Raw genomic sequence first — 18,577 nt, 5'->3', positions numbered from 1 at the left:
TTCCAGTAAGACCTTGATGACAAGTATAAATATAAATATGACGTAGAACAGATCGTAAAAATTCACAACGGATTATTCACCCTCGTTACATATGGCAAGCCAAACGTGACAAAAGTGTATTGAGAATTCCAACCGCTAGTCGAGAATATCAAGCGATGGTCGAGAATATTAGGCGATGGTCGAGATTTATAACAGTAACAACGGTCTTAGTAGTAAACTCCTGTTTCTGGTAATACTTGATGTACTTTGAAAGAATTCAGGAATTTCTCGCCAGACTGCAGTTTAGCGAATTTCCGAAGCGCTTATGTGCGTAGCGCGGGCTCCTTTTTGGTTAGGATTATGTGGAATTATACGTTAGGGTTTGGGTCAGCGTCCAAGGTGTCCGTTTATAAAATAAACACAATGCGCTGTGTTTGCATCAACGAACTCCATAACAATCGTTGTTGTAGAGTTCACTGAGTTTTCCCATTCTATAATAACTCAATTATAGAACTCAATGGGTTTTCCCCAGTGACCAACGATATAGGCAAATGGCAAAAAATAGCCTTCTCCAAGCTGAAGGTGGTGTTTGTGTGGGATAAGACTAACTCCAGAGTTGTTTTAAGTCATATTTGTGTTAGGAATTTAACAAAACATTTATAATATCTGTGTATAATACGTTTAGACCATTAAAAATATTTGCAGTTGAGCCTTTGCCATGATTTTAGTGATAAAAATTGTCATTATTGAATAATAGCTACCATATTTGGTATATGATTTGCAACAGGTATTCAATGATTCAGGCTGAGCAAATTTAGGGAGGAACTTACCATAGTGTTTTCCTCTTTTACTTTCATTTTTAATGATTTGAAATGTATAAAAGTTGCTTTTCTTTTCGAAGAAATTTTGAGCAGTTTCCTGTAATTTTATACATTCATATGTCATTTGCCAAGTCTGACTCACTGACTCACATGATATGCCTATTGAGTTGTTTTGTAGAAGTTATAAAAGAGTGAAAATTTTCGATGTCTGAGGGTCGAGGCAGAAGAAATAAAGGACGGGGAAGTCGTCGAGGTCGTGGACGTGGTCGTGGTGGGAATGAAGCACGAACGAATGAAAGTGTAGCTCCTAGCGGTTTACAAGATACAAGATCAAGTGATAGAGGAGCCATTGCTTTGACTGTTGATGAAACAACACCATCTGTCACACAAGCAACTCCTTCTCAAGAATTTCAAGTCAGCGAAGATAAAGATCAAGCAAAATCAACTTCTAAAAAACAACGTCAAAGAAGGAAGAAGCAAGAACAGACTTCTCAACCAGAAACAACATCTGCTCAAGCAAGCAATGTTCAAATTCCCACAGCTCAACAGGATGTTGAAACCTTAGCAGAAAATGTCCAGCAGTTAAAAGTTCAAGAACAAAGTGATTCTAGAGATGGTGCATTTCCTGGAGGAATATAGGATGGTGAATATTGTGTGGTGATTGTAAAAAGATACTTGGTGGTAGATATAGGATATAGATGGATGATTGTCGGGGATATAGGGTGATGGTAAATATATACATTACCTAATTTGAAGATGCAATTGATTTAACTTTCTTGTTGAGTTGTTGTGTGGTTTGCTTATTGTAATGTTAATCTTTTTATTTATCGCTACAAGGTGCAGAAAACCATGAAGAACATGATGACAAAGATCTTATACAAAAAGGTGAAATGGAATTTTTTGCTGTAATTGATACAGAGATAAAATTACACGAAGCAAAGGTGAAACAACAAGAATCGTTAAAACAAATGAATAGAATATTAAGGAAAGATGGTAGAAACGAAAAAGTGATTAACTATAAGAACAACTTGCAAAAGGATGAGGTATTTATTGAAATATAAACATCCATACAAACATAAACACACAAAATTATACTACTTAAAATTTCTTTAGTAGGATGAGGCTGTTTTGGACTCACCAAGCAGTTGAAGAAATGATAGAGTATAATTTTATCAATATTTGCTAAAAAAACTCACATAATTTACTATAAAATATACTTTGATATTGATTATAAATAAAAGTCCTTTTTAAACAAGCTTGCCATACTAAACTAGCAGTACAACTAAAATGGAAGCAAATCAACAGATTTTGTTTAAAATTAATCCTGAATAAATCATTCTTAAGGATTAACCCCATCAGAAGGTAAGAATATAATGTAACTTTAAGCAAAGTACATAGAACAGTTAACATGTGGATGGACCTTGACAAGATTTCTTTGTTCTGTTGTAACCTTAGATTCGTCATTGGAAATGGTATTGCCTTCAATAGCACTGTCCATCTTGAGATGATGTCTTGCTCTGAATGCAACATGATGGGCATAATACGCAGGCGCAGGAATAGACACGGACCTGGTACAACGTACGTATGTATAACACAATTGATTGGTAAGAATCTGTAAGTCATCTGAGGTGAAGTTACTGTCATCGTACAGTACATGATAAAGAGCTGGTTTACTTGTGCCTTGGATACCAGTATGACTACACAGGTAGAAATTAAACTCGTACGGATGACATATCTGTGTATCAACGACTGTACCTAAAAAACAAAACACAAGAATTTGCATTTGTTTCCTTCAAGAAGTTGTGATCATAAATTAAAACATGTTTACCTGCTGGAATATTTCTACTTTTGCCTTTTTGATCTTTAGGATCTGTTGCAAAGAATTTGGCATGATGTCTTTTTTGGACCACAATAAAGGTTATGGCAGGTGTCCAGCCTGGTTGAAGTTCAAGACAAGCTCTTTGGATGGCTGATAACTCCTTAATCAAGACATCTTGAAATTGACCCCTGCTAACACCATCTCGATAAAATAAAATCTTTTCAGGAATGGCTTTCGTAGATTGTCTAAACTTTTTCAACAATTCCTTTGTCATTTCTTTCAGATCCTCAATCATTTCCTGTCTGTGTTTTTGGACACGAACCTCAGCATTGTAGAGGGTTGGGTATGAGTCTTTACTGGCTACAACAGCAGCAATTGAGGGACTTGATCTGTTCCCAGCACCTGGATGGGTCACGTCAGCACCTGAAAACAAGATACGTAAATGTTGACAGAATTGATGTTCATGTAAGCTCTCACCAAAGTTAAGATCTTACCAAAAATGATCACAGGTCGTTTCAAAATTGGAGATTTCATGGCCTTATCCAAAGCACACGTTGTCCCACCAAGTTTGGCATTCATTTTAAGCCACAAATTAACCAACGTTTCCCTATTCCTCCAGTCTGAGAAATCAATACTAGCTTTCTCAACTTTAATACACTGTGTGATGATTCCATGGACAACATCACCACAATGCTTCACTTCTTCGTAGAAATCATCTCCATCCACTGGTAAGACAACAACTATCAACTGCAGCTTGCGATACCAAGCTTTCAGGCGACCAAACAACTTGTCAGTCCCATTTAAGTCAGTTTCCAGTGACACATGACATGGATCTTCAACATGTACACCTTTCTCGCGGCCAACCTCTATTAAATAGTGGATAAGATTACCCATACCTTGGTTGTCTAAATGGTCAGGACCTCTTCCACGACCTGGTTGTCTTTTCTTGTAAGAAATCAGTGCCCATTCCCTTAATTCCTTAGGGTCGAGCATTTTCTTTGTAATCTTCCATGCACCATCTTTACGCAACTCTTGGCTCGGTCGATTAATAGGGCCAAACATCATGGAAGGAGGATCTAGGACTCGACCTTGTATACCAATAAGTTCATTACCTATGCTGAAACCAAAGTCATGTAAATAAGGATCTTGCTCAAATCGAAGTTTTCTAATCAATTCCATGATTTTTTGCATTCTGTCTGGTGCTGGAATAGTTGTGCTACGAATCATCTGTTGTGTTTGCCGTCCAGTGAGCCTTCCCTGTTTCTTTTGACCACTGACTACATGGCAAAGTTCCATTGGAATGAGATTTCCTTTTTGACCAACTTTTACACATGGAAGATCTGGGTGTTTCAAACTTATGTTATATGTGTTTTTAAAATAATCAAGCACAGTGACTTTGCGACCATCACAGTGAAATGTCTCTTCTCTGGCTGATCTGTCGGTGAGACCACCTGCCTTTTGCTTTCTTTTCATGTGAGTTGTTTCCACTTTGATGGCCTTAATCTCCTTTGCAAATTTCATTCTTTGCCTCGCATCTAACGATCTAGGTAAGTTTCTTAAATCAAGAAAGTCACACATGAAGTCGATAACAGTTTGAGGTTTGTAAAAACCAGTTGAACTTAAATCAACATTTAACATCATTTTCCACTGAGTTGGTCGAATACTGAGAAATGTACCATTCCAGGCTTGTATACCTCCTCCAAGATCTTTTTCACCACCACTTGGATTGTCAAAAAATGAAGAACGAACTTGTATTGTTCTCATTTTTGGCATTTGTTGTATAGCAACTTCTATAGCTTGTAAAGTATGATAAGGTATTTCAGTACGTCGGCCTTCAAGTGCTTCGTTTAGTTCATAAAGGCTACAATAAGCAACCCATTTAATATCAACAATAAACGTTTTTTCTTTGCCATTATCTGTCCTAAACTGTACTGTGTATTGTCGACCTGACTCAAAACCAGGAATTTTTTTGCTACAATAGATATTCTTGCCATTTTTATCATACACCCACTTGGGACCTTCTGGGTTGTCTTTGTCATACATTTCTTGGGCTTTCTGTAGAATTTTTGGTCTATCTGACTTTGTGAATCCTTCTTCACTTTTTTTTCCTTTTTCTTTGATTTCAGAATGATAATGATGAATATCCTCAGTAGTGAGTTTAAAAGGAAGGAAATTGACTATGAGGTCAATGCGTCGTCCCGATTTACCTCCTGCATCTGGTCGACGTGGTGGCTTAAGCACACCTTTACTGGACTTGGGAGGAACAGTTTTTATTTGACTGGGTCTGTCAGGTTTAACTGCTCCCTGGGAAATTTGGACTTGTGGTGTTAAAGCTTCAGAGGGTGCTGGTTGTGGTGGGCTAGATGGTTGAGTTGATGGTTGGGTCTTCGGGAGGTTTTGTGGTGTAGAAGGTTTTTCCTGTGATCTACTAAAAGCTGCACCATCATAACGAGACAATCTCTCCTCGTGTTGATCATAACGCGGCAATCTCTCCTCACGTTGATCATAACGAGACAATCTCTCCTCACGTTGATCATAACGAGGCAATCTCTCCTCACGTTGTTCATAACGAGACAATATCTCATCACGTTGATCATAACGAGACAATCTCTCCTCACGTTGATCATAACGAGACAATCTCTCATCACGTTGATCATAACAAGACAATCTCTCATCACGTTGATCATAACGAGACAATCTCTCCTCACGTTGATCATAACGAGGACATCTCTCCTCACGTTGATCATAACGAGACAATCTCTCCTCACGTTGATCATAACGAGACAATCTCTCCTCACGTTGATCATAACGAGACAATCTCTCCTCACGTTGATCATAACGAGGCAATCTCTCCTCACGTTGATCATAACGAGGCAATCTCTCCTCACGTTGATCATAACGAGACAATCTCTCCTCATGTTGATCATAACGCGGCAATCTCTCCTCACGTTGATCATAACGAGACAATCTCTCCTCACGTTGATCATAACGAGACAATCTCTCCTCACGTTGATCATAACGAGGCAATCTCTCCTCACGTTGATCATAACGAGACAATCTCTCCTCACGTTTATCATAACAAGACAATCTCTCCTCACGTTTATCATAACAAGACAATCTCTCATCACGTTGATCATAACAAGACAATCTCTCATCTCGTTGATCATAACAAGACAATCTCTCATCACGTTGATCATAAAGAGGCAATCTCTCCTCACGTTGTTCATAACGAGGCGATCTCTCCTCGCGTTGTTCTTTCTGCTGTTGTTGTTTGCAATATTTGCACGTTTGCAGCTGTTGACCTTGTTGTGGTTGTCGTCGTTTATCACGTTGCGCTGGATGTTGTTGTTGTTGCTCATCTCTGTGATGTTTTATTTGTTGTTGCTGTAGCTGTCTATGTTCAGTAGCTAAAGCTACACCTTCTTGATGTTCTAGTCGACGTCGTCCTCTTCTCTGACCGCGATCGCTCATCAAGAATCAGAGATATTTTCACGATTTTGTTTTTCCAGTAAGACCTTGATGACAAGTATAAATATAAATATGACGTAGAAAAGATCGTAAAAATTCACAACGGATTATTCACCCTCGTTACAGAATATCTTCTAAAAATATCTTTTAAAAATTTCTGGCTAGACTGCAGTTTAGCGAATGCCCGAAGCGCTTATATGCGTAGCGCGGGCTCCTTTTTGGTTAGGATTATGTGGAATTATAGGTTAGGGTTTGGGTCAGCGTCCAAGGTGTCCGTTAATGACTCCGTTTATAAAATAAACACAATGCGCTGATTGGTCTAGAGCTGTGTTTGCATCATTTGAATAACTGGAATGATAACCGAAGCCAAAAATTGAAGCCAAAAAAACATTTGTCGTCATCATTCGTCATTATACGTCAGGCTCTAGTCTCTCGCGTGTTCAGTTTAATTTTTTTTAATCATTTTTCCCTTGGTAATGGTAGAGTTCGGATCATGATCAGAGCGTAAAAAAAAAGAAATTTTTGGAATGAAAAGGTTCACGGAAAGTGAATCAAAGTGATAAATCGAAAAGCAAGGTCAGGTGAACTTAGCCGATCTGCTATTACGCTGCGGTTTTCCTTTAAAATATATCAAAGTCTTTAAGGATATTCAATTATTGATATCGAGATGACAACCATTTAGTACTTGAAACACTATCAAAATCGATGAAAATGACAATCGCTTTGTAAAAAGTAAAAATGCGAGTTATAGACTCAATATTTTTTATGAAACTGGATATTCAAGTTTTCTTTTTTTTCGGAAAAACAGATCTTTAAATCCACTTAAAAGACAAAAAAGACAAACACTGTTTGACACCGTTTGAAAATTTACCTTCCGATGTAAGAAAAATTTTTGCTTGAATATTTTCTCGTCATATTTTCTTATTGTGTTGTCTTTTTAGCATACAGTGTAATTTTCAGTTGGCTTTTCCTCGTAACAAGTTGTAAGTTACAACGAAATCACTGTAGTAAAGTTTCAGCTGTAAAAAATAACCTTTTGCGAAGAGTTGGCCTCGTGTGTTTTTGTCGTGATGTTGTTTATATGTTTATGCTTTTGCAATTTGTATTCAAATTTATATTGGCCGTGTATGTTTGGCACTCAGGGGAATGAAACTGACGTACAAACCGCGTGAATATTCGACTTTGAAGGACTGGAACTGACGTACAAACCGCGCAAGAGACTAGGACTTTAGCTTCAATTTTATATCTATAAAATGTATTGTCGTTATCATTCCAGATATATATATATATATGGAGTTCACTGGTTTGCATCAACGAACTCCATAACAACTGGAAGGCTATTTTGGCCGCCATCTTTGAAGCCTGCATGATCGCCGCCAATGAGGGTTCGGAGGCGAAATACATCACTTCGAAATTGCCGGATTTTTTGTACAAAACAGTGCTCTTCGAGCCAGCTTAATGTCTAAAAACCTTAAACAATGTTTGGACTGTAATATAAAACAAGTTTGAACGACATTTGTACATGTTTAAGCTTCTTTTTAGAAAGATGAAAAGCGAACTTTGTTTTGGCACGTGAAAACATGCCTTATAACTTGAATACAAAACTGACACCCCTCGTTTTTTTGATTAACAGGATGTAAAACACACTTGTCTATCCTTATAATATTATTTGAATCTTTGAAAATGAAGCTGTCAGGGCAAAAAACGCTGTTTTTCGGTAATTTTTGTGTTTACGAGCAAAATTAGCTCGCCCCAGTCCTTTTTGAAAGTTCAGAGCGTAAACAAAAAGAAAAGCACTTTGCAAAATATTTGAAAAAGTTAGCAAAAAAATATTTTGAGTTTGTTTTAAAAAAACTGTTATGCCATATTATTGTGTTAATATTAATTGCACCATTAAAGAGTGAAAAGGGTCAATACCCACTAAAAAAAGACAAAAACACAAATGACACTCCATATTCATAACTTTTGAAACACTTAAGCAAAAATTGTAATGTAACACAAGTATGAAAAAGATTATTAGTCTAATATTATAGAATCATCATATATTTTCACAAATATGACCAAACATTTTAAACACACATCCTAAAATTTAATATATTACATATACATTTATCATCATCTGTATGACAAGAAAACACTAATTTTACAATCAATATGATATACTATAAAATTATGATACATGATATAGCTTTGCTTGCTTTATAATCATTTTAAAATCCTGGTTCAAACCACTGAGGATGAGGGTTGCTTTTTAGCATTTATGTAGAGCAGGTTATATTAGCAATACTTGTCATGTTGTACACTTGGCTATTTATTTATAAGCATGAACTTGCTGATAAAATGCTCAATACACAAATATGAATGCATGTCAAATCTTCCACCAGTCCTTAAGAAGTGGGAGAAGTAAATGACAAGAACCAACAATCACCCACAGTTCAAAATTTCAAATCATCACTTTCACACTTTCCAAAAAGAGCATGTGAAATTCTTACAAAGCAAGTCTAACTTTAAAAGCAATAAAATTGTTGTGAAACATGTTATATTAAGTGGATTGTGTGTATTTTGCACACCATTCAAAGATACAGACTACCTGTTTTCAGTTTTATCTTAAATTTTTGGTCTTTCGGCGACAAATGAGAAATTCATATTTCGAAGCAAGTTCTCCCTTCTATGTTTTATATAATACAACGTTACGTATACAAAACATGTCTTGGAACATCCACAATTCATCTTAAGACATTAATAACCAAATTTTGTTAACGGTTTTGAAAAAAAATAAAACATTTAGGCTAGCATTGTATTTTCAAGTTAGCAGTTTTTGCAAAACAATCCGTCACGCAAAATAAAACAGTCTACGCGAGATACACGCGAAGTGGCAAATCAGCTTCTAAGTGGCTTCAGCAAGTTTAGGCTTGTTTATATTGAGTTAGCCTTCCAGTTGTTGTAGAGTTCATTAGTTTGCATTAGCCTGTGCACAATACATCTGAGCTCAAGCAATCAAATCAATCAAAACAATCAATCAGTCAAAGAGAATTTACAAATCGATCTACGACAACGAGTACGAAGTTTGACCGTGTAAGGGAATGGCACGAGGAAGTTTGTTGTGGTTGCTTTGTCAAAATTTTGTTTTAGCTATAAACAACAGAACGAGCCTTTTTATTGTGAAAAATAAACGACGTTTGCGAAGCAGCTACGGCTCCATTTGTCAATAAAGATATCAACTAATTGGTAATACTAATTTTGAGAGAAAATAGGGCTCTTCAGAGTGAAAAATCTTTACTATTTTAATTTTTATGTACGATATATTTTATACTATTTTATTGTTTGTTTACCTTTCACTTTACGTACGAAAGTTTTCAAGGTCTTATTTTCCTTTTAAATGTACATATGCGCTCAAAAAAGCTTCTAAAGTAAAGCATGGATGCTCGAAAATAGTACTGTAAACTAATTTCTTACAGAATGAAGAAATATACCTACTTTGCTTAAAAAGACATCGTAGTCGAGACTACGAATTTTTTACAAAACATCGTACTCAGGTTGATGACGGCTACGTGTTTTTGTCGTCGCAACAATGTCTTTGCGCCAAAATGACGTAATTTGTACTCGTAGTTGTACTGGTGGTCTTTGCTAAAGCTCTCTATTTTTAATGATTTTAAATGTACAAAGGTTGCTTTTCTTTTCGAAGAAATTTTGAGCAGTTTCCTGTAATTTTATACATTCAGGTGTCAATTGGAAAGTCTGACTCACTGACTTACATGATATATCTATTGAATTGTTTTGTAGAAGTTATAAAAGAGTGAAAATTTTCGATGTCTGAGGGTCGAGGAAGAGGAAATAAAGGACGGGGAAGACGTCGAGGTCGTGGACGTGGTGGTGGTGGGAATAAAGCACGAACGAATGAAAGTGTAGCTCCTAGCGGTTTACAAGATACAAGATCAAGTGATAGAGGAGCCATTGCTTTGACTGTTGATGAACCAACACCATCTGTCACACAAGCAACTCCTTCTCAAGAATTTCAAGTCAGTGAAGATAAAGATCAAGCAAAATCAACTTCTAAAAAACAACGTCAAAGAAGGAAGAAGCAAGAACAGACTTCTCAACAAGAAACAACATCTGCTCAAGCAAGCAATGTTAAAAATCCCACAGCTCAACAGGATGTTGAAACCTTAGCAAAAAATGTCCAACAGTTAAAAGTTCAAGAACAAAGTGATTCTACAGATGGGGCATTTCCTAGTAGATCAGCTGACACGGCACCTACACAAGCACCTAAGGATACACAACCAAAAACTACCCCAGTCACTCCACAAAAACAAACTTCAAAGAAATCAACCTCTCAACCTGTCAAGAAAACACCATCGTCCACAACTCAGCAGGAAAAACCTGAATTAAAGCAATTGTCAACTGATCTACCTCAGTCAGAGAAGGAGGAGATAAGACTACTCCGTCGACCTGATAAAGGAGGTCAACTAGGTAGACTTTTACGTCTTCGTGTGAACTTTCTTAATGTTCAACTGCCAAAAAATGATATTCATCATTATGACACATCAATTAAAGCAAACTTTAAGACCAATCGTGATGGCTATACAAAATCTGAAGCCCCTAAGATTATTAAAGAAATGGTAAATCAGTATGAAGCTGCTAATCCCAAAGGACCAAAATTAGTTTATGACAAAGATGGTAAAAATTTGTATTGTCGTACACTCATCCCAGATATTGGAAAGGACATGAGAGAATTCAAGGTACTATTTACAACAGACAATGGTAGTCAGCGAGAGTACACTGTTACTGTAAAATGGGCAGCACAAGTTAGTCTTTATTACCTGAAGCAAGCACTTGATGGAAAATCCATTGAAGTGCCCCAGAATGCCGTGCAAGCTGTACAAAATGTGATCAGATTTTTGCCATCAATGACCAGCACTCCTTTTGGTCGTTTGTTTTTTAATTTCTATGGCGATGAAAAAGATCTGGGTCTTGGTCTTCAGATCTGGAATGGACGTTTTGTAAGCATACGTCCGACGCAGTGGAAGATGATGTTGAACATTGATATATGTGCTACTGCATTTTATAAAGCACAACCTGTTCTTGATTTTATGTGTGAATATCTTAAACTGAGAAATATACCTCCGAAACTGAACCCATCACAAAGGAGAGACTTTAGCAAGGAAATGAAGACCGTTAAGATTGAAACAACTCACGTTAAAAGAAAACAAAGAGTCAGCGGATTGTCCATGAAATCTTCAAAGGATGAAAAATTTCCTCTGGAAGATGGAAAAACGATCAGTGTTTTTGAATACTTTAAAGAAAAGTATAACATTACATTAAGATACCCCGATCTTCCATGTCTGAAGGTTGGTAGTAAAGGCAGTTTGATTCCAATTGAGGTCAGTAATATTGCTGGTGGTCAACGACGGGAGGGAAGACTTAATCCTGATCAAACAAGAGAAATGGTAAGACACACAGCACTTCCAGCTCCACAACGCCAGCGAGAAATAGAAAATTTAGTTCGCAGCTCTAACTTTGACAAAGATCCTTACTGTGCTGATTTTGGAATCAAGGTTGGTAGAAATCTAGCCAGTGTTACAGGAAGAGTTTTGGATCCACCTTTGTTAAGCTATGGTCCTAAAGATAAACCACAAACAGAGAAACCACGGGATGGTGTATGGAATATGCAAAATAAACCAATGTTTGAACCAAAAGAATTGAAGGAATGGGCGCTTGTTTCATATGAAAATCCGAGATTCTTTGATGATCGAGCCATGAGTAATTTTATCTCTCGTCTTGTTCAGGCGGGTGGAGAAAAACAGTTAAGAATTAACGATACTCCTTGTTATAAAAATACACAGCGTGGTTACGACGGTATTGGCAAACTCTTTGGTCAACTTATTAAGAATTATCCTAACCTTCAACTCATTGTTGTTATATTTCCTGATAAAGATTCCACCGATCCTTATTACGAAGAAGTGAAGCATTATGGAGATGTTGTTTATGGCATGAGAACACAATGTGTTAAATCGAAAAACGCGAAGAAAGCAGATATGCAAATGATGGCTAATATTTGTCTTAAAATCAACGCAAAACTTGGTGGAACAACATCAGTCCTCAACAAAGAAAATCGTTCACCAATATTATCTGAACCTGCCATTATTTTTGGTGCTGACGTCACGCATCCAGCTCCCGGAGACAGCTCTCCTTCAATAACCGCTGTGGTTGCAAGTATGGACTCGTATCCTAACCAGTACTGCGCAGAGGTCTGCGTCCAACAGCGTGGTAGCAAGACGAACAGAGAAGAAATTGGTGATATTAAAAATATCGTTGTTACCTTACTTAAGAAGTTTCGTAAGTCTACCGGAGCTGCACCACAGAAAATCATATTTTATCGTATTGGAGTTGGTGAAGATCAATTTAAACGTGTTTTACTTCTGGAGCTTCAAGCATTTCAAGATGCTTGTCTTGAACTAGATCCCAATTATAAACCACAAATTACATTTATTGTCGTCCAGAAAAGTCATCATGCTCGATTCTTTGCCGAAGATCCACGTGATCAAAGAGGTAAAAGTAAGAACATCCCTGCTGGTACTTTGGTCGATAAAGACGTTGTTCATCCCTTTAAATTTGATTGGTACCTGTGTAGTCATGCTGGTATTCAAGGTACCAGTAAACCAACTCACTACCATGTCTTGTATGATGATAGTAATTTTAAGTCAGATGAACTACAGAATCTCACCAATCAACTATGTCATACCTACGTTCGTTGTGCCAGAGCAGTATCTATACCAGCACCTGTGTATTATGCTCACCATGCTGCGTTTAGAGCTCGTTATCATTTAAAGGAGGTTGAACGTGGAAGCCCAGATGGTAGTGTTGCCTCTGGAGACGATGGAAGCGTCCTTAAGGAAGAAGATTTGGTTCGTGCTGTGAAAATTCACGACAACATGAAGTCTACAATGTATTTTGCCTAGAGTTTTAATTAATTATTATCGAAATTTAATTTTAATTTATTTTTTGTTGTTGATATAATGAAAATATTTTAATTGAATAATAATTAAATACTTAAAATGTTTTAATTTCTATGGAATAGTTTATGTAAATAATTTAATATAGTTTAAATAATTGTTTTTAGTATAGATAATGCTTCAGTAACATATATAGCTCAGTGTTCTTGACTCAGTTTCTTTAAAGACATCGCTCGGCCACTGTTGTCATTTGTGTTTTGAAATTGTAGTTTAAGAATAAAATTCATTTTCGTTATATATTTGCTGTTTTTTTATCTTAATTCATTTATATTTTGTCCGTTTTTATTCATACGATAGTAAGATGAGCGAAGTCTTGAGTCAAAACCATGAACAGTAAGTTGATTTTGTGTAGTTGGATTAACTTAAAGTTGTTTTTCTTAATGTTTTGATTGCTAATGCCTTTGAACAATACATTGAATTTCCCCCCTGTAGGGTCACACAGACAAAACTCTACAACTAGTAAACACAACTCCAGTATTCCCAGCTCATCAGAACAGGTGAGTTCTTGTGCTTTTTTGGGAACAACAAAAATTAGGGCATTGTTCTTATCGTGAAGGAATTTCTCTATAAGAGATAAGATATTTTTCGTGTTTACACAGGCTTATGCAAACCTCAGAGACGTTTGTAAGAACTCTCGAGCAGGTGCAACCCTAAACTTTCGGTCTCGGGCTAGCACTGATCTGCTCTCGAGTTCTCCCAAGGGTCTCCTCGGTTTGCATAAGTCTGTGCAAACTATGATCTGCTCTCAAGTCCTCCCAAAGGTCTATTCGGTTTGCATAAGTCTGTGCAAACTATTTAGTGCAAACACAGTAGACATCTCTTCTTTCTTAAACAATTGTTTTTTAATAAAGTTCACTCATCACTGGCGTCTGCTAAATAAACTTCAGGGGCGGGTTGTACGAAGCCTGGATAGCGCTATCCACTGGATAAAAATTTTTTCTGACTGTTCATAATATCTCTTATAGGAGAAAAATATACGGTTTGAGCTGTGCAATCACTGAAAAAAAACATTGTTTTGAAGATAACAAAATTTCTTTGTCATAAGAAAAATTTAAACACCTTTTCACAAGTTTCAAAAAAATTGCTATCCAATGGATAACACTATCCAGACTTCGTACAACTGGCCCCAGAAGCCCAATGACTTGTTAGGGTTTTCCCCAGTGATCAACGATATAGGGAATGACAAAAAAAAGCCTGCTTCTCCAAGCTGAAGGTGGTGTTTGTGTGAGATACGATTAACTCCAGAGTTGTTTTAAGTCATATTTGTGTTACGAATTTAAAAAAACATTTGTAATATCTGTGAATAATGCTTATAGAACATTAAAAATATTTGTAGTTATGCCTTTGCTATGATTTTAGCAATAAAAATTCATCACTCATGATAACTGTGATTGACTTTGTCAAAATATAAATTTTTGATTAAAAAGACGAGACAATGTTACCAAGAAGTAAACGAAAGTCAAGAGTCGTAGATATTTCCACGAATTTGTTTTCCCAGAAGGAACTTGACAAAGCCAATATAATATGACGTAGCACAGATCGTAAAAATTGACAACTTTTTATTCGCCCTTGTTACATCGTATCTTCTCAAAATATCTTTCAAACATTTTCTTCTCAATACTTCACACCAGTATTATTTATATTTCAAATAATTATGTTTGATTTTGCCTACAAATTTAACGACTTGTGGGGCTTTCCCATAGTGATGACGATGAAGGCAAAGGGCAAAATAACCTGCTTCTCCAGGATGTAGGTGGCGTTTGTGTGAGATAAGACAAACTCCAGAGTTGTTTTAAGTCATATTTGTGTTATGAATTTGACAAAACATTTGTAATATCTGTGTATAATACGTTTAGACCTTTTAAAATATTTGCAGTTAAGCCTTTGCCATTATTTTAGCGATAAAAATTGTCATTATTGAATAATAGCTATCATATTTGGTATATGATTTGCAACAGGTATTCAATGATTCAGGCTGAGCAAATTTAGGGAGGAACATACCATAATGTTTAATTTATAATCTCTATGCATACACGCCTTTTACTTTCATTTTGTCTAACATATTTGACTTTCATTTGTAATGATTTTAAATGTACAAAAGTTGCTTTTCTTTTCGAAGAAATTTTGAGCAGTTTCCTGTAATTTTATACATTCATATGTCATTCGACACGTCCGACTCACTGACTCACATGATATGCCTATTAAATTGTTGTGTAGAAGTTATAAAAGAGTGAAAATTTTCGATGTCTGAGGGTCGAGGAAGAGGAAATAAAGGACGGGGAAGACGTCGAGGTCGTGGACGTGGTCGTGGTGGGAATGAAGCACGAACGAATGAAAGTGTAGCTCCTAGCGGTTTACAAGATACAAGATCAAGTGATAGAGGAGCCATTGCTTTGACTGTTGACGAACCAACACCATCTGTCACACAAGCAACTCCTTCTCAAGAATTTCAAGTCAGTGAAGATAAAGATCAAGCAAAATCAACTTCTAAAAAACAACGTCAAAGAAGGAAGAAGCAAGAACAGACTTCTCAACAAGAAACAACATCTGCTCAAGCAAGCAATGTTAAAAATCCCACAGCTCAGCAGGATGTTGAAACGTTAGCAAAAAATATCCAACAGTTAAAAGTTCAAGAACAAAGTGATTCTACAGATGGTGCATTTCCTAGTAGATCAGCTGACACGGCACCTACACAAGCACCTAAAGATACACAACCCAAAACTACCCCAGTCACTCCACAAGAACAAACTTCAAAGAAATCAACCTCTCAACCTGTCAAGAAAACACCATCCTCCGCAACTCAGCAGGAAAAACCTGAATTGAAGCAATTGCCAACTGATCTACCTCAGTCAGAGAAGGAGGAGATAATACTACCCCGTCGACCTGATAAAGGAGGTCAACTAGGTAGACCTATACGTCTTCGTGTAAACTTCCTTGAGGTTCAACTGCCGAAAAATGATATTCATCATTATGACACATCAATTAAAGCAAACTTTAAGACCAATCGTGATGGCTATACAAAATCTGAAGCCCCTAAGATTATTAAAGAAATGGTAAATCAGTATGAAGCTGCTAATCCCAAAGGACCAAAATTAGTTTATGACAAAGATGGTAAAAATTTGTATTGTCGTACACTCATCCCAGATATTGGAAAGGACATGAGAGAATTCAAGGTACTATTTACAACAGACAATGGTAGCCAGCGGGAGTACACTGTTACTGTAAAATGGGCAGCACAAGTTAGTCTTTATTACCTGAAGCAAGCACTTGATGGAAAGTCCATTGAAGTGCCCCAGAATGCCGTGCAAGCTGTACAAAATGTGATCAGATTTTTGCCATCAATGACCAGCACTCCTTTTGGTAATTCGTTTTTTAATTTCTATGGCGATGAAAAAGATCTGGGTCTTGGTCTTCAGATCTGGAATGGACGTTTTGTAAGCATACGTCCGACGCAGTGGAAGATGATGTTGAACATTGATATATGTGCTACTGCATTTTATAAAGCACAACCTGTTCTTGATTTTATGTGTGAATATCTTCAACTGAGAAATATACCTCCGAAACTGAACCCATCACAAAGGAGAGACTTTAGCAAGGAAATGAAGACCATTAAGATTGAAACAACTCACGTTAAAAGAAAACAAAGAGTCAGCGGATTGTCCATGAGATCTTCAAAAGATGAAAAGTTTCCTCTGGAAGATGGAAAAACTATCAGTGTTTTTGAATACTTTAAAGAAAAGTATAACATTGCATTAAGATACCCCGATCTTCCATGTCTGAAGGTTGGTAGTAAAGGCAGTTTGATTCCAATTGAGGTGAGTAATATTGCTGGTGGTCAACGACGGGAGGGAAGACTTAATCCTGATCAAACAAGAGAAATGATAAGACACACCGCACTTCCAGCTCCACAACGCCAGCGAGAAATAGAAAATTTGGTTCACAGCTCTAACTTTGATAAAGATCCTTACTGTGCTGATTTTGGAATCAAGGTTGGTAGAAATCTAGCCAGTGTTACAGGAAGAGTTTTGGATCCACCTTTGTTAAGCTATGGTCCTAAAGATAGACCACAAACAGAGAAACCACGGGATGGTGTATGGAATATGCAAAATAAACCAATGTTTCAACCAATAGAATTGAAGGAATGGGCGCTTATTTCATATGAAAATCCGAGATTCTTTGATGATCGAGCCATGAGTAATTTTATCTCTCGTCTTGTTCAGGCGGGTGGAGAAAAACAGTTAAGAATTAACGATACTCCTTGTTATAAAAATACACAGCGTGGTTACGAAGGTATAGGCAAACTCTTTGGTCAACTTATTAAGAATTATCCTAACCTTCAACTCATTGTTGTTATATTTCCTGGTAAAGATTCCACCGATCCTTATTACGAAGAAGTGAAGCATTATGGAGATGTTGTTTATGGTATGAGAACACAATGTGTTAAATCCAAAAACGCGAAGAAAGCAGATATGCAAACGATGGCTAATATTTGTCTTAAAATCAACGCAAAACTTGGTGGAACAACATCAGTCCTCAACAAAGGAATTCGTTCACCAATATTATCTCGACCTGTGATTATTTTTGGTGCTGACGTCACGCATCCAGCTCCCGGAGACAGCTCTCCTTCAATAGCCGCTGTGGTTGCAAGTATGGACTCGTATCCTAACCAGTACTGCGCGGAAGTCCGCGTCCAACAGCGTGGTAGCAAGACGAACAGAGAAGAAATTGGTGATATGAAAAATATCGTTGTTACTTTACTTAGGAAGTTTCGTGACTCCACTGGAGTTGCACCACAGAAAATCATATTTTATCGTGATGGAGTTGGTGAAGGTCAATTCAAACGTGTTTTACTTCTGGAGCTTCAAGCATTCCAACATGCTTGTCGTGAACTGCATCCCAATTATAAACCACAAATTACATTTATTGTCGTCCAGAAACGTCATCATGCTCGATTCTTTGCCGAAGATCCACGTGATCAAAGAGGTAAAAGTAAGAACATCCCTGCTGGTACTTTGGTCGATAAAGACGTTGTTCATCCCTTTGAATTTGATTGGTACCTGTGTAGTCATGCTGGTATTCAAGGTACCAGTAAACCAACTCACTACCATGTCTTGTATGATGATAGTAATTTTAAGTCAGATGAACTACAGAATCTCACGAATCAACTATGTCATACCTACGTTCGTTGTGCCAGAGCAGTGTCTATACCAGCACCTGTGTATTATGCTCACCATGTAGCGTTTAGAGCTCGTTATCATTTAAAGGAGGTTGAACGTGGAAGCCCAGATGGTAGTGTTGCATCTGGAGGTGATGGAAGCGTCCTTAAGGAAGAAGATTTGGTTCGTGCTGTGAAAATTCACGACAACATGAACTCTACAATGTATTTTGCCTAGAGTTTTAATTAATTTTTATCGAAATTTAATTTTAATTTATTTGTTGTAGTTGATATAATGAAAATATTTTAATTGAATAATAAT

At 36.9% G+C, this 18,577-nt stretch overlaps 4 protein-coding genes across 7 annotated transcripts; 2 read left to right on the top strand and 2 right to left on the bottom strand.

Annotated features, from left to right (window-relative positions):
* The first annotated feature begins 4 nt into the window (after positions 1-4).
* Positions 5-13,124, top strand: LOC124449856 (protein argonaute-2-like). Of its 3 annotated transcripts, none has more exons than XM_047000784.1 (2): positions 5-950; positions 9,843-13,124. In XM_047000784.1, the coding sequence occupies exon 2, from the start codon at positions 9,897-9,899 to the stop codon at positions 13,044-13,046; it is 3,150 nt and encodes a 1,049-aa protein (XP_046856740.1). In that variant the 5' UTR covers positions 5-950; positions 9,843-9,896; the 3' UTR covers positions 13,047-13,124. The 3 variants fall into 3 exon arrangements, with proteins under 3 accessions (XP_046856740.1, XP_046856741.1, XP_046856739.1); XM_047000785.1 differs by lacking the exon at positions 5-950 and adding an exon at positions 3,075-3,084 and having other exon boundaries at positions 9,871-13,124; XM_047000783.1 differs by lacking the exon at positions 5-950 and adding an exon at positions 9,236-9,315 and having other exon boundaries at positions 9,871-13,124.
* LOC124449859 (protein argonaute-2-like) lies at positions 1,871-4,677 on the bottom strand. The gene is made up of 4 exons (XM_047000788.1): positions 3,516-4,677; positions 3,114-3,452; positions 2,629-3,042; positions 1,871-2,555 (listed from the first exon to the last, which is right to left on the bottom strand). Exons 1-4 carry the CDS (start codon positions 4,660-4,662, stop codon positions 2,182-2,184), a joined length of 2,274 nt encoding a protein of 757 aa, XP_046856744.1. The 5' UTR covers positions 4,663-4,677; the 3' UTR covers positions 1,871-2,181.
* Positions 4,742-6,090, bottom strand: LOC124449306 (trichohyalin-like). Its single transcript, XM_047000240.1, has 2 exons — positions 4,827-6,090; positions 4,742-4,764 (listed from the first exon to the last, which is right to left on the bottom strand). The coding sequence occupies exons 1-2, from the start codon at positions 6,088-6,090 to the stop codon at positions 4,742-4,744; spliced, it is 1,287 nt and encodes a 428-aa protein (XP_046856196.1).
* Positions 13,125-13,132: 8 nt separating the features above from the next.
* Positions 13,133-18,565, top strand: LOC124449855 (protein argonaute-2-like). 2 transcript variants are annotated; one of them, XM_047000782.1, is made up of 4 exons: positions 13,133-13,433; positions 13,533-13,597; positions 15,318-15,536; positions 15,588-18,565. In XM_047000782.1, exons 3-4 carry the CDS (start codon positions 15,344-15,346, stop codon positions 18,491-18,493), a joined length of 3,099 nt encoding a protein of 1,032 aa, XP_046856738.1. In that variant the 5' UTR covers positions 13,133-13,433; positions 13,533-13,597; positions 15,318-15,343; the 3' UTR covers positions 18,494-18,565. The 2 variants fall into 2 exon arrangements, with proteins under 2 accessions (XP_046856738.1, XP_046856737.1); XM_047000781.1 differs by having other exon boundaries at positions 15,318-18,565.
* The last annotated feature ends 12 nt before the right edge of the window (positions 18,566-18,577 follow it).

Source organism: Xenia sp. Carnegie-2017, unplaced genomic scaffold (genome assembly GCF_021976095.1).
Source record: "Xenia sp. Carnegie-2017 unplaced genomic scaffold, XeniaSp_v1 HiC_scaffold_23, whole genome shotgun sequence".
Taxonomy (NCBI): Eukaryota; Metazoa; Cnidaria; class Anthozoa; order Malacalcyonacea; family Xeniidae; genus Xenia; species Xenia sp. Carnegie-2017.
The sequence above is the reverse complement of the archived record's forward strand: the minus strand, read 5'-3'. Positions and strand labels throughout refer to the sequence as shown.

Bases quoted from the DNA above. Each gene is read 5' to 3' on its own strand.
- LOC124449855 (XM_047000781.1), top strand. From the start codon at position 15,344: ATGTCTGAGGGTCGAGGAAGAGGAAATAAAGGACGGGGAAGACGTCGA.
- LOC124449306 (XM_047000240.1), bottom strand. From the start codon at position 6,090: ATGAGCGATCGCGGTCAGAGAAGAGGACGACGTCGACTAGAACATCAA. The intron at 4,765-4,826 runs GTAAATCGGGAC...CTCACTACTGAG, and splicing joins ACGTCGACCAGATGCAGGAG to GATATTCATCATTATCATTC.
- LOC124449856 (XM_047000784.1), top strand. From the start codon at position 9,897: ATGTCTGAGGGTCGAGGAAGAGGAAATAAAGGACGGGGAAGACGTCGA.
- LOC124449859 (XM_047000788.1), bottom strand. From the start codon at position 4,662: ATGTATGACAAAGACAACCCAGAAGGTCCCAAGTGGGTGTATGATAAA. The intron at 3,453-3,515 runs GTATGGGTAATC...TACATGTTGAAG, and splicing joins TGACCATTTAGACAACCAAG to ATCCATGTCATGTGTCACTG. The intron at 2,556-2,628 runs GTAAACATGTTT...TTTGTTTTTTAG, and splicing joins AAGTAGAAATATTCCAGCAG to GTACAGTCGTTGATACACAG.